This window comes from Salmo salar, chromosome 23 (assembly GCF_965601325.2).
Source record: "Salmo salar chromosome 23, fSalSal1, whole genome shotgun sequence".
NCBI classification, from domain to species: domain Eukaryota; kingdom Metazoa; phylum Chordata; class Actinopteri; order Salmoniformes; family Salmonidae; genus Salmo; species Salmo salar.
This window is the reverse complement of record NC_138313.1, coordinates 17,069,327-17,082,500: the sequence shown is the minus strand read 5'-3', so window position 1 is coordinate 17,082,500 and position 13,174 is coordinate 17,069,327. Positions and strand designations below refer to the sequence as shown.

At 45.7% G+C, this 13,174-nt stretch overlaps 1 protein-coding gene across 5 annotated transcripts in view; it reads left to right on the top strand.

Annotated features, from left to right (window-relative positions):
* szt2 (SZT2 subunit of KICSTOR complex) overlaps positions 1-13,174 on the top strand; it is a 123,559-nt gene that overhangs the window by 103,962 nt on the left and 6,423 nt on the right. For all 5 annotated transcript variants that reach the window (XM_082967934.1, XM_082967935.1, XM_082967936.1 and 2 more), the window contains 5 exons: positions 1,627-1,840; positions 2,149-2,335; positions 2,418-2,540; positions 3,252-3,582; positions 3,861-4,070. In XM_082967934.1, coding sequence (XP_082824060.1) covers positions 1,627-1,840; positions 2,149-2,335; positions 2,418-2,540; positions 3,252-3,582; positions 3,861-4,070 — 1,065 coding nt within the window. The remainder of the gene's footprint in view (positions 1-1,626; positions 1,841-2,148; positions 2,336-2,417; positions 2,541-3,251; positions 3,583-3,860; positions 4,071-13,174) is intronic.

Sequence of the window (13,174 nt, the reverse complement as noted above, 5' to 3'; positions counted from 1 at the left end):
GTATCTATTTTTTTTGCATCACTAACCCGCTGTCATCCTCTGTCGTTGTTGTAATGTGAAGTGTCTCTTTGTATTAGAAAAGAGCTTTGATATATATATATACCGATAATTGACTTTTCAACTAAGTTATATACTTTCACCTCAACTAAGTAATATACTTTCACCTCTTTGCTAGCACGTATGAACAGTTTGAAAGGTGTGTAGCATTAACACTAAGTTAAAGATACAAGCAAGTTTCAAAAGTATACCCAAAATACTTTTTAGATATGATTGGCTGAGAAATGAATCCACGGTGTTGATGTTAAAAGGTCCCTAATAAACGTGTTGTTCCACTCACAGAATTAAACCGTGTTATATTGTGTCTCTGTGGTTTGACTGCTAAAGGGACGTTTGCACTCCTAATAGCTTCCGCTGGGGTCAGAGGTTCCAAGTAATTAGGCTCCAGATCTCTCCAGCTACAATTGGGGAACACTGACCAACAGAACCATTTTAACTACTAAACTGCTCTGTACCGTCCCGTTCCGAACTTCTGACATTACTCTACTACTTCTAGCCTTCAATCTCTTCCACCGTCTGTACGGAAATGTTATTTTTTTTTTTTTTATTGAAGGTGTCTGCCCTAACACAAAATAACATGGCAAAGTCAGGTTCAAAGTGTTCACTTTATCAGAGAGATGGTGAAAGGAGAGAAAAATAACTTTATCTTGATGTGTAATGTACTATATGCATCTAGACTAGTGCTGGCATTAAATGAAAACGGAGTGTTGTTATTTTTCCCCTGACTCTTGGATTTGACAAGACCTGTTCCAGGCAAAGGGTCAAGATGAAAGCAGCAGCAATAATAGCGTTTACCCCCTTCCCCTTCCGAACACCCCTCCCGGGAACCCTAGCTCCTGTTATTGTGTAGTAATCACTGCAAGCTCCAGCCGCTCACCGCCATCATTTGCATTTTGCCATTAATGCTTTTGTGAGCTTCCGCTTTGATGTTGGATTTAATTAAATAAGATATACAATTGTGAAGTTGATTGATATCACAGTTGCTTACAAAAGGCTCTCGCAAAGGAGGGTTGGGAGTAGCGTTGCAGTATAAGCACTTTAAGTGCATGCTGCCACAGATTGGATGGATACAACAGACAGACAGACAATGGCTGTAGACAACAGTTTAATGGGGCTGCTATAACTATTAGACACTAGACAGATAGCAATGCAGAGAGAGAGAGAGGAGCTGGGCCTAACTTTAGAAATGTTATTATAAAACATCGAATTGTGCATATGATACTGCCAATGCTGGCTTGATTTGAATCCAGGAGAATTCAGATGATTTTGTGAATGTATCGACTTGAAAAAAGGGGTTTGGGGTTTAAGGTCATGATCTGAGGATGCTAAGAATGCTGGGTAGGGTAGGTCATGGGGATCTTCTTCCTCTGGACTAGGTGATTGGTAGGTTCCATTGTGTGTGTGTGCGTGCGCACGCGCATCCGTGCGTGTGCGCATGTCCGTGCGACTGTGTGTGTGTTTGTGTGGTGTATCCCATTCAATCCCATCCCCGCAGCCCTTAAAGAACTCGGTAGTGAGTGTCTACACTGTATCGCCCCCCCCCTCTCTCTCTCTCTCTCTCTCCTCCAGCTCTCCATGCTGTTCACAGAGGAGTGTGATAAGGTGCGTGACCTGATGCACGTGCACTCGTTCAGCTATGACTTCCACCTGCGGGTGGTGCACCAGTACCTGGTGGGCTGTCACATGACCCTGCGGCAGGGATACCAGCTGACCGGCTTCCTGGAGGACTTCATAGCTCATCACCCTGACATCCCCAAGTTCGGACGCAATCACGTCTTCCAGGGTGAGTCTGACCCAGCCCACCTAAACAAGTAGACCCTGGTGTTGATACGAAAATGAGTCCCAGCAGTAGGAACATGGTTAAGACTGTGCTTTAACATAAACCACCTGCGCTTTGCGATTTGACTTTCACATGTGATCTCCGTTGACATCTGGGAAATTGCCTTTGAATGTATGTCACTGTGCGTAGGTTACTAATCTGTGTTGGGTTGAATCTAGGCCTATGTCCTGTCAGTGAGCTCATGCTGTCTGTCTGTCTGTCTGTCTGTCTGTCTGTCTGTCTGTCTGTCTGTCTGTCTGTCTGTCTGTCAGGGAGTTTCTCTATCTCTACGGGGATGATCACAGCCCACCAGCTGTATAACTACATCACTGACCACGCTGGCACCTACGGCATGAAGCCCCTTCGCATGTCCAAGGTTGCAATGACCAGCGAAGGCAAGAAGGGAGCGCCACCCAGCTCCGACCTGCATGAGTACGCTCTGGTGGCGCTTTGGAACAGGTAGGTTTATGGACACACACACACACACACACCTCCGCGACTTTAAAAGATACATTATTCATGACCTATTCTTCTCCTCTAGCTCGGGCTCTTACAAGGACCTGGAAGGCCTGCGTCACCATGACGATTTCGACGTGTCCCTGCTGGTGTGTCACAATGCCGCTCCATTTGAGGAGCAGTCGGAGGGAGAGAGACATCTGCTGAGGTCCAGTGTAGATCTAGTTTATAAATTGCCTGGCTGGGCTGATGAGACAGTGGATTGCGCAGTCAGATGGAACAGAGTCAACGGGCATTTTAACGTCATAGATTTAGCCGGTGGTAACTTGTGGTATAGACACCGGCTGGAATGCGGTTTTAACCAATCAGCATCCGTGATTAGACCCACCCGTTGTATATATATCACACAATGGATGGGGGAAGTAATTACTCCTAGTCAGACGGGTTAGACCAGTGTATACATGTGGTGAAAACCATGTTGCTCTCTTTTTGTACTTGAGCAAGGAAGTTAACCCCCAACAGCAGGCGCCGATGACGTGGTCGTCGATTTAAGGCAGCCACCCGCACCTCTCTGGTTCAGAGGGCATGGGTTAAATGAGGAAGACATGTTGGTTGAATAACATTCAGTTGTGCAACTGACTAGGTATCACATTTCCACTTCTTCAATCCTCTGAAATCCTGTGGGGAAATGTTTTTCTTTGAAAATTGGGGAAAGGTTAACAATTTCGTAGGTTACAATTTCATACAGTAGGTTGCTATTGAAAACAGTAGGTTAGTTTTCTGTACAGTAGGTTACACAACATGAAGCGGTGTATTGTACCAATATCTCTGTGTATGTGACAGGTTTATTGCACTGCATTGACAGTGACTTGTCTGTCTTTTCAATCCGTGTGTGTCCATGCGTGTGTTAATGGTTCAGGCTGCGTTACTACGTGATCATGACCAGTCAGCGAGAGCTGTTCCCCCGGCTTACTGCTGACATGCGGCGCTTCAAAAAGCTTCCCCAGATACACCGAGAGGCCCGCGACCTGGGAGGAAAGGTTCCCCCTGAGAGAGGGACAGAACCGGGTGGGGCACGGGACCCTGAACCAGACCTCTGGGAGGAGACCCCACCTGCAACCCCAGACACCGCCATCTCTACCCCCAGCGATGGGAACGAGTTTTACCCCCTGACTGGCCGCCGGAGGTCTGGGTCTGGGGCCCAGGGACTCCTCTACCCCTCTCCTCTGTTCCCTCTACTCAATCAGGAGGTAGGGTTCTCCAGGACTGCTAGAACTTAATTGTGTTTTTAATCTTGAACTATTTAATATGTGTAATATTGTACTCACATGGATGAAGAAACTGTAGGTTACTATTTCATACTAGGTTCATTTCTATAAAAAAGGAATAGGTTACTATGTTAGTATAACTAAATCAATCAGTGTACCGATATATTTACTTAGTAGTTATTGCCAATGTGGCATATACATGAAATTATAGGCAATGTATTTTAAATTAGTCAAATAAATTGACTCAGTCATCCGTCCAGGTGGGCTGTGCACGGAGGCAGATCCAGGCGAGCGTGGAGCAGGCCATGGGCCACTGTCGCAGGGATAATCTGTGGAGGAGACTGTTCCACGGTGAACACCATCACCTGGCCATGGACAAGCTCAAGCTGAGCAAACTGTCCTTCAGCGAATTGGAGGAGCTCCTCAATGCCGTGCAGAGTCAATCTGTAGAGGAGATCGACCCACAGCTGGTAAAGAACACACTACCTCACTCCAGTACAGACCACACCAGCTCACCTCACCTCACACTACCTCACCTCACACTCACCTCACCTCACACCACCTCACCTCACACTACCTCACCTCACCTCACACCACCTCACCTCACACCACCTCACCTCACACTCACCTCACCTCACACCACCTCACATCACCTCACATCACCTCACACCACCTCAACTCACACCACCTCACCTCAATTCACACCACCTCACATCACCTCACACCACCTCAACTCACACCACCTCACCTCACATCCTCAACTCACATCACCTCACACCACCTCACCTCACACCACCTCACCTCACACCACCTCACCTCACATCACCTCACACCACCTCACCACCTCACACCTACTCCTCACACCACCTCATCTCACACCACCTCACCTCACGCTACCTCACACCACCTCATCTCACACCACCTCACATCACCTCACATCCTCACATCACCTCACATCACCTCACACCACCTCACATCACCTCACCTCACACCACATCACCTCACACCACCTCACCTCACCTCCTCACACCACCTCACCTCACACCACCTCACACCACCCTACCTCACACCACCCCACCTCACACTACCTCACACCACCTCATCTCACACCACCTCACCTCACCGCCATACTTCATATTGATCATGTCTTTCCTGCGGGGTCGGGGTCCATTCCATTTCTATTCAGTCAATTTAGGAAATAAGCTGAAATTCCAGTACTCAATTTTCCTCATTTACATTTCAAGGCTTGACCCTGACCTTGCTTTCCTGTTTACACACAAACCCTCCTCCCTCACTGACTCACTCAGATGTGCAGTGATGTATGATGAAACGTGTCTTTCTCAGGTCGTTTGTGTCGCCTCTATTCGCTTATTGCCCTTAGCAGTAGCTGCTGTGTTGATTTGACAGCATCTGTTTGCTGCTCTTCCTGTTTAGGAAACATCTCAAACGCCCATCGGCACCCTACTGTACACACACACAGCGAGAGGCATAATTATTATAGAGCCATCTACACCCATCATTAAAATGCATCCGGCCACTGATTGGATTGTGCAGCCGTTCAGAGAGATTGGATGGTTCCAATCAGCTGTACATATGTATTCTTTTCAATAGCCTAATTTCCAGTATCACGTCATGTCCATATTAGGCTATTGCGTTCCAGTGGTGATTTGGATTTGGCTAAGTACCTCTGGAGGTAGACAAGTATGCATTGTGTCAGTGTTGTAGAGTTTCCTGTTAGCCTCTTGTGCTTGTTAGATGGACACATTTCATTTAGTTGCCTGTAAATTACTGAGAACAGATTATCTTCTGCAATAACTTATAAAAAAAAAAACACTTTAACCCAGAAGTTTGTTAATGATATAGCCTTCCTTCACCTGTTGGCTTTATAAAATAAAGGCCTTTCTTCAGAGCTCCAATAATTAAAATGATTCTTCGTTATACTTAGTTTCAAGTACCCTGCTCCAATTACACAATGGTTTTGAGCAACTACAGACACAGGTAGACAAATGTGCCTTTCAGCAGGACAATGACCTAAAACACAAAACCAAATATGCACTTGAGTTGCTTACCAAGACAACATTAAGTATTCCTGAGTGGCCTAGTTACAGTTTTGATTTAAATCGGCTTGAAAATCTATGGCAAGTCTTGAAAATGGCTGTCTAGCGATGATCAACCAACTTGACACAGCTTGAAGAATTTTAAAAAGAATAATGGGCAAATATTTTGCAATCCAGGTGTGCAAAGCTCTTAGAGACTTACCCAGAAAGACTCACAGCTGTAATCGCTACCAAAGGTGATTCTAACATGTATTGACTCAGAGGATTGAATAGATATTGTGATTTATTTTTTTATGATATCATTTTTCTTCCACTGACATTACAGAGTATTTTATGTAGATTGTTGACAAAAAAAATGACAAATCCATTTTAATCCCACTTTGTAACACAACTAAATGTGGAAAAAGTCAAGGGGTGTGAATTATTTCTGAAAGCACTGCATGTGTTGTGATTAGTGTAATTTACCATTTAACCTATACAACCTAATACCATTACAATAGCAAAACACTATAATATTTTTTTGATCTCCTTCTTATTGTTATTATTATTATTATTATTATTATTATGATCATCATTATAATAATAAGTAATGTCGATACCATTAGTGCTCTTTGTACAGTAGCCTTGTATAACCACCATCGAACTGTAGGCCTTAGAGTCCTGTTTAGTCTTAATACCGTAACTTACTTAGGCCTATATTTCCATATATAGGCTACTGTATAGGCCTATACATATATAGGCTACTGTATCAATCATTCATTCGTTCATGCCATCACACAGCACATGAGGCATTCATGCTTTGAAATTCAATCAAGCATTTTAGTTTTAAAATGAAATAACAAAGTGAGTTTTGAATAATTTGCCTAAACAATAAATAAACCGCAACTCATGCAACTGTTTTTAGTTTGCTCTAATAAAGGCTTTACAGACTCCCTGGTACAGTTATTTATTTAGTGTTTACGCTGTTCCAAAGTGTCCAAAAAAAGAATAATAATGTAATCTAACAGCAGCTGTTTGGCACACAATACTCACGCAGCGCTTGCTCCTATACCCTCCTTTTTCGTGATCTCCAGTAGTTTCCACAACTAACTCAATGTCTTCCACAGATCTGACTTCCCCTTTCCCTCCTGAGCAACCAGTAAACATTCACCCGTTTTGAGTTTCTTTTTCCACATCCATTTTGCTGTCATGTGTTTGGAGTTTGTTATAACCCATTTATTGATGTGATTATGATAGGCTATAGGTCAGGCCCTATTGGTTACATGCATGCCATGCCTATATGTTTCACGTAAAGAGAGCAAGGGTTGAGGGAATAGGGAATGTGTTTCCTAAACAAATTAGGGTTTTCGGTAACAGAACTTTTCAGTCAGAAACAAGTAAGAAACTAAATGGCTGAAATGATGTTGTAGCTTCAGCACGGACAGCGCAATAAACACTAGCTGTGCTGTGGTGCCTTTTCGCTGCAGTAGGGAGGAGAGCGAGACAACGTGCGCCAGTCACACAGGAACTCGCTGTCATTTTTTGGAACACCATCGGGCTCTTTCTTGAGTCATTTTGGTGTCTTAATTATGTCATCAAACAGTACGGTTAAAGCATCAGACAAGCTCGCTGCATATGCAGTTTATTTTATTCAAGCACATAGGGTGTGTCTGCCTATATATGGGCCAATCGATTGGTCGAAAGAACAGGATGACTCTCGGGTCGACCAAGATTTATTTTTAGTCGGGGACAGCCCTAATTGGTTTTCTACCCAAAGTCGTAAAGGAAATGTTGTCATCTATGTAATAAACACAAGAGGCCAGCACAATGGATGAGTGTGGCGGTATAACAGGAAAGAGAGCGTCCTGGTACTTTCGCACTACTTTATGGTTTATAATGCAAGCGACTTCCAATTAGTAATTTCTCTGGAAAGAGGAAAAACAAATCACCAGATTCACAGGGAATACATTACATAGTATGGAGAAGCAATAATCCTCGCCGCAGCTTCATACTACTTGTCAAACATAAAGAATTGATACTGGTTGTTGGGGTGGGATTGGATTGGCATGGGGTGGGGGGGTCTTTTTGACATTTTTGGGGGGATTCCTCAGGTTTTACTCATTGGTAGGAAAAAGTTTGGTACAAATCGGATGTTGGGGTACTATATTTATTGGATATTATCTGAATCCTAGAAATAAAAGTGGCCAATTTGAGTGCAATCTATTCGCTTAATGTCTCTGAGATGAAATAAAATGTAAAAAAAAGAAATGCAGAAATGCCAATCTAGAAACAGCTAACTACAGAAAGAATTTCAGAACAATTTGAGATGGTGGGTGTCATGGCTTGCTGAAATGACAAGGAACGACTCCACAGCATCCTTGGATGAATAGTGATAATCACAGAGAGAGGTGTGTGTGTGTGTGTGTGTGTGTGTGTGTGTGTGTGTGTGTGTGTGTGTGTGTGTGTGTGTGTGTGTGTGTGTGTGTGTGTGTGTGTGTGTGTGTGCGCACATGTTTCTTGTGCGTGTCGAACAGGAGAGAAACACGGTATGTAATCCATGGAGAAAGGAATCCTGATAATCACAGGCTCCCTCTAAAAGCCCCCATACTTTTCCTGATCCAGTGGTTGTGGGCTACTGGGCTCCTCACTGTGTGACTGACAGTTCCTTCAAGTCTTAGAGCCTTCCCACAGTGCACCGCAGCAGCTCATCCCATCAGAGCCGAGACGGGGAGCAGGTAGAGAATGGAGCCAAGACCAGGCCGTATCCTCCATATATTAACCACACAAGCTTTACAGTGACTGCAACATAGGGATAGTGCTATCAATGCAGATATGTGCATTGTGATTACATGTAGCTACTCCACTGTGTCAATGTCATATTTGATCTATTCTATGGTTACATCCCTATATAGTTAACTACTTTTGACCATGGACCGTGGGCTCTGGTCAAAAGTAGTGCACCATTTTAGGGAATAGGGTACCATTTGGGATGCAACCTGTGAGTTCGTTTTATACCCCCTGACCCTCTGGGCATGTCAGAAGTCTACATGCTGCTCACAACTAGGGGATTGCGCTCAGCTACCAGAGGTCTACTCTGGCTACATGTGATCCCCAGCTTCAAAATAGATTTTAAACCAAATTGAACTACATATAGAATGTGTCTGATACTCTTTGCTAGTACATTTTACATTACATTTAAGTCATTTAGCAGACGCTCTTATCCAGAGCGACTTACAAATTGGTGCATTCACCTTATGATATCCAGTGGAACAACCACTTTACAATAGTGCATCTAAATCTTTTAAGGGGGGGGGGGGGGGGGGGGGTGTTACAAGGATTACTTTGTCCTATCCTAGGTATTCCTTAAAGAGGTGGGGTTTCAGGTGTCACCGGAAGGTGGTGATTGACTCCGCTGTCCTGGCGTCGTGAGGGAGCTTGTTCCACCATTGGGGTGTCAGAGCAGCGAACAGTTTTGACTGGGCTGAGCGGGAACTGTGCTTCCTCAGAGGTAGGGGGGCCAGCAGGCCAGAGGTGGATGAACGCAGTGCCCTTGTTTGGGTGTAGGGCCTGATCAGAGCCTGAAGGTATGGAGGTGCCGTTCCCTTCACAGCTCCGTAGGCAATCACCATGGTCTTGTAGCGGATGCGAGCTTGAACTGGAAGCCAGTGGAGAGAGCGGAGGAGCGGGGTGACGTGAGAGAACTTGGGAAGGTTGAACACCAGACGGGCTGCGGCGTTCTGGATGAGTTGTAGGGGTTTAATGGCACAGGCAGGGAGCCCAGCCAACAGCGAGTTGCAGTAATCCAGACGGGAGATGACAAGTGCCTGGATTAGGACCTGCGCCGCTTCCTGTGTGAGGCAGGGTCGTACTCTGCGAATGTTGTAGAGCAGGAACCTACAGGATCGGGTCACCGCCTTGATGTTAGTGGAGAACGACAGGGTGTTGTCCAGGATCACGCCAAGGTTCTTAGCACTCTGGGAGGTGGACACAAGGGAGTTGTCAACCGTGATGGCGAGATCATGGAACGGGCAGTCCTTCCCCGGGAGGAAGAGCAGCTCTGTCTTGCCGAGGTTCAGCTTGAGGTGGTGAGCCGTCATCCACACTGATATGTCTGACAGACATGCAGAGATGCGATTCGCCGCCTGGTTATCAGAAGGGGGAAAGGAGAAGATTAATTGTGTGTCGTCTGCATAGCAATGATAGGAGAGATCATGTGAGGATATGACAGAGCCAAGTGACTTGGTGTATAGCGAGAATAGGAGAGGGCCTAGAACAGAGCCCTGGGGGACACCAGTGGTGAGAGCGCATGGTGCGGAGACAGATTCTCGCCACGCCACCTGGTAGGAGCGACCTGTCAGGTAGGACGCAATCCAAGCGTGGGCCGCGCCGGAGATGCCCAACTCGGAGAGGGTGGAGAGGAGGATCTGATGGTTCACTGTATCAAAGGCAGCAGATAGGTCTAGAAGGATGAGAGCAGAGGAGAGAGAGTTAGCTTTAGCAGTGCGGAGAGCCTCCGTGACACAGAGAAGAGCAGTCTCAGTTGAATGCCCAGTCTTGAAACCTGACTGATTAGGATCAAGAAGGTCATTCTGAGAGAGATAGCAGGAGAGCTGGCCAAGGACGGCACGTTCAAGAGTTTTGGAGAGAAAAGAAAGAAGGGATACTGGTCTGTAGTTGTTGACATCGGAGGGATCGAGTGTAGGTTTTTTCAGAAGGGGTGCAACTCTCGCTCTCTTGAAGACGGAAGGGACGTAGCCAGCGGTCAAGGATGAGTTGATGAGCGAGGTGAGGAAGGGGAGAAGGTCTCCGGAAATGGTCTGGAGAAGAGAGGAGGGGATAGGGTCAAGTGGGCAGGTTGTTGGGCGGCCGGCTGTCACAAGACGCAAGATTTTATCTGGAGAGAGAGGGGAGAAAGAGGTCAAAGCACAGGGTAGGGCAGTGTGAGCAGGACCAGCGGTGTCGTTTGACTTAGCAAACGAGGATCAGATATCGTCAACCTTCTTTTCAAAATGGTTGACGAAGTCATCCGCAGAGAGGGAGGAGGGGAGGGGGAGGAGGATTCAGGAGGGAGGAGAAGGTAGCAAAGAGCTTCCTAGGGTTAGATGCAGATGCTTGGAATTTAGAGTGGTAGAAAGTGGCTTTAGCAGCAGAGACAGAAGAGGAGAATGTAGAGAGGAGGGAGTGAAAGGATGCCAGGTCCGCAGGGAGGCGAGTTTTCCTCCATTTCCGCTCGGCTGCCCGGAGCCCTGTTCTGTGAGCTCGTAGTGAGTCGTCGAGCCACGGAGCAGGAGGGGAGGACCGAGCCGGCCTGGAGGATAGGGGACAGAGAAAATCAAAGGATGCAGAAAGGGAGGAGAGGAGGGTTGAGGAGGCAGAATCAGGAGATAGGTTGGAGAAGGTTTGAGCAGAGGGAAGAGATGATAGGATGGAAGAGGAGAGAGTAGCGGGAGAGAGAGAGCGAAGGTTGGGACGGCGCAATACCATCCGAGTAGGGGCAGAGTGAGAAGTGTTGGATGAGAGCAAGAGGGAAAAGGATACAAGGTAGTGGTCGGAGATTTGGAGGGGAGTTGCAATGAGATTAGTGGAAGAACAGCATCTAGTAAAGATGAGGTCAAGCGTATTGCCTGCCTTGTGAGTAGGGGGGGAAGGTGAGGTCAAAAGAGGAGAGGAGTGGAAAGAAGGAGGCAGAGAGGAATGAGTCAAAGGTAGACGTGGGGAGGTTAAAGTCACCCAGAGCTGTGAGAGGTGAGCCATCCTCAGGAAAGGAACTTATCAAGGCGTCAAGCTCATTGATGAACTCTCCAAGGGAACCTGGAGGGCGATAAATGATAAGGATGTTAAGCTTGAAAGGGCTGGTAACTGTGACAGCATGGAATTCAAATGAGGAGATAGACAGATGGGTCAGGGAAGAAATAGAGAATGTCCACTTGGGAGAGATGAGGATTCAAGTGCCACCACCCCGCTGGCTCGATGCTCTAGGGGTATGCGAGAACACGTGGGCAGACGAAGAGAGAGCAGTAGGAGTAGCAGTGTTATCTGTGGTAATCCATGTTTCCGTCAGCGCCAGGAAGTCTAGGGACTGGATGGTAGCATAGGCTGAGATGAACTCAGCCTTGTTGGCTGCAGACCGGCAGTTCCAGAGGCTGCCGGAGACCTGGAACTCCACGTGGGTCGTGCGCGCTGGGACCACCAGGTTAGAGTGGCAGCGACCACGCGGTGTGAAGCGTTTGTATGGCCTGTGCAGAGAGGAGAGAACAGGGATAGACAGACACATAGTTGACAAGCTACAGAAGTGTTGTTTCTTGTATTATTGTCTCTTGTGTCTTTAGAGAACTGTTTCACTTTGATATCCTTTTTCTTCTGTCCTGATTTTCTCTTTCTTTTCTTCTGTTAACTAGATATTCTTTGTTGTTCTTCGTTAGCTAGCTAGCTTCTTCCAAAATAATCCCTAGTAACAAATAAAATGTCATTTAACCTCTATGGGCTAGGCGGGACGAATTCGTCCCACCTACGTAACAGCCAGTCTAATCCAGTGGCGCGATTTTTGAATCGTTTGAAATACTATTACTTCAATTTCTCAAACATATGACTATTTTACAGCTATTTAAAGACAAGACTCTCGTTTATCTAACCACACTGTCCGATTTCAAAAAGGCTTTACAACGAAAGCAAAACATTAGATTATGTCAGGAGAGTGCCCAGCCAGAAATAATCAGACACCCATTTTTCAAGCTAGCATATAATGTCACCAAAAACCCAAACCACAGCTAAATGCAGCACTAACCTTTTATGATCTTCATCAGATGACACACCTAGGACATTATGTTATACAATACATGCATGTCTGTTCAATCAAGTTCATATTTATATCAAAAAACTGCTTTTTACATTAGCATGTGACGTTCAGAAAAAGCATACCCCCCGCAAACTTCCGGGGAATTTACTAACAGTTTGCTAAATTACTCACGATAAACGTTCACAAAAAGCATAACAATTATTTTAAGAATTATAGATACATTACTCCTCTATGCACTCGATATGTCCGATTTTAAAATAGCTATTCGGATGTAGCACATTTTGCAATATTCGCAGTACATAGCCCAGCCATCACGGCTAGCTATTTAGACACCCGGCAAGATTAGCCTTCACCATAATCACATTTCCTATAAGAAAAATGTTCTTACCTTTCCTGTTCTTCGTCAGAATGCACTCCCAGGACTTCTACTTCAATAACAAATGTAGGTTTGGTCCCAAAAAGTCCATAGTTATATCCAAATAGCGTCGTTTTGTTCGTGCGTTCTAGACACTATCAGAATGGTAATCCACGGTCGTGCGCATGGCGTGACAAAAAATGTCTAAATATTCCATTACCGTACTTCGAAGCATGTCAACCGCTGTTTAAAACCAATTTTTATGCCATTTATCTCGTAGAAAAGCGATAATATTCCGACCGGGAATCTGCAATAAACTAAACAGCCGAATTAAAATACTCCACGGGGGCTAATCGCGCACGCGCCTCATTCCATTGTCACCTAATG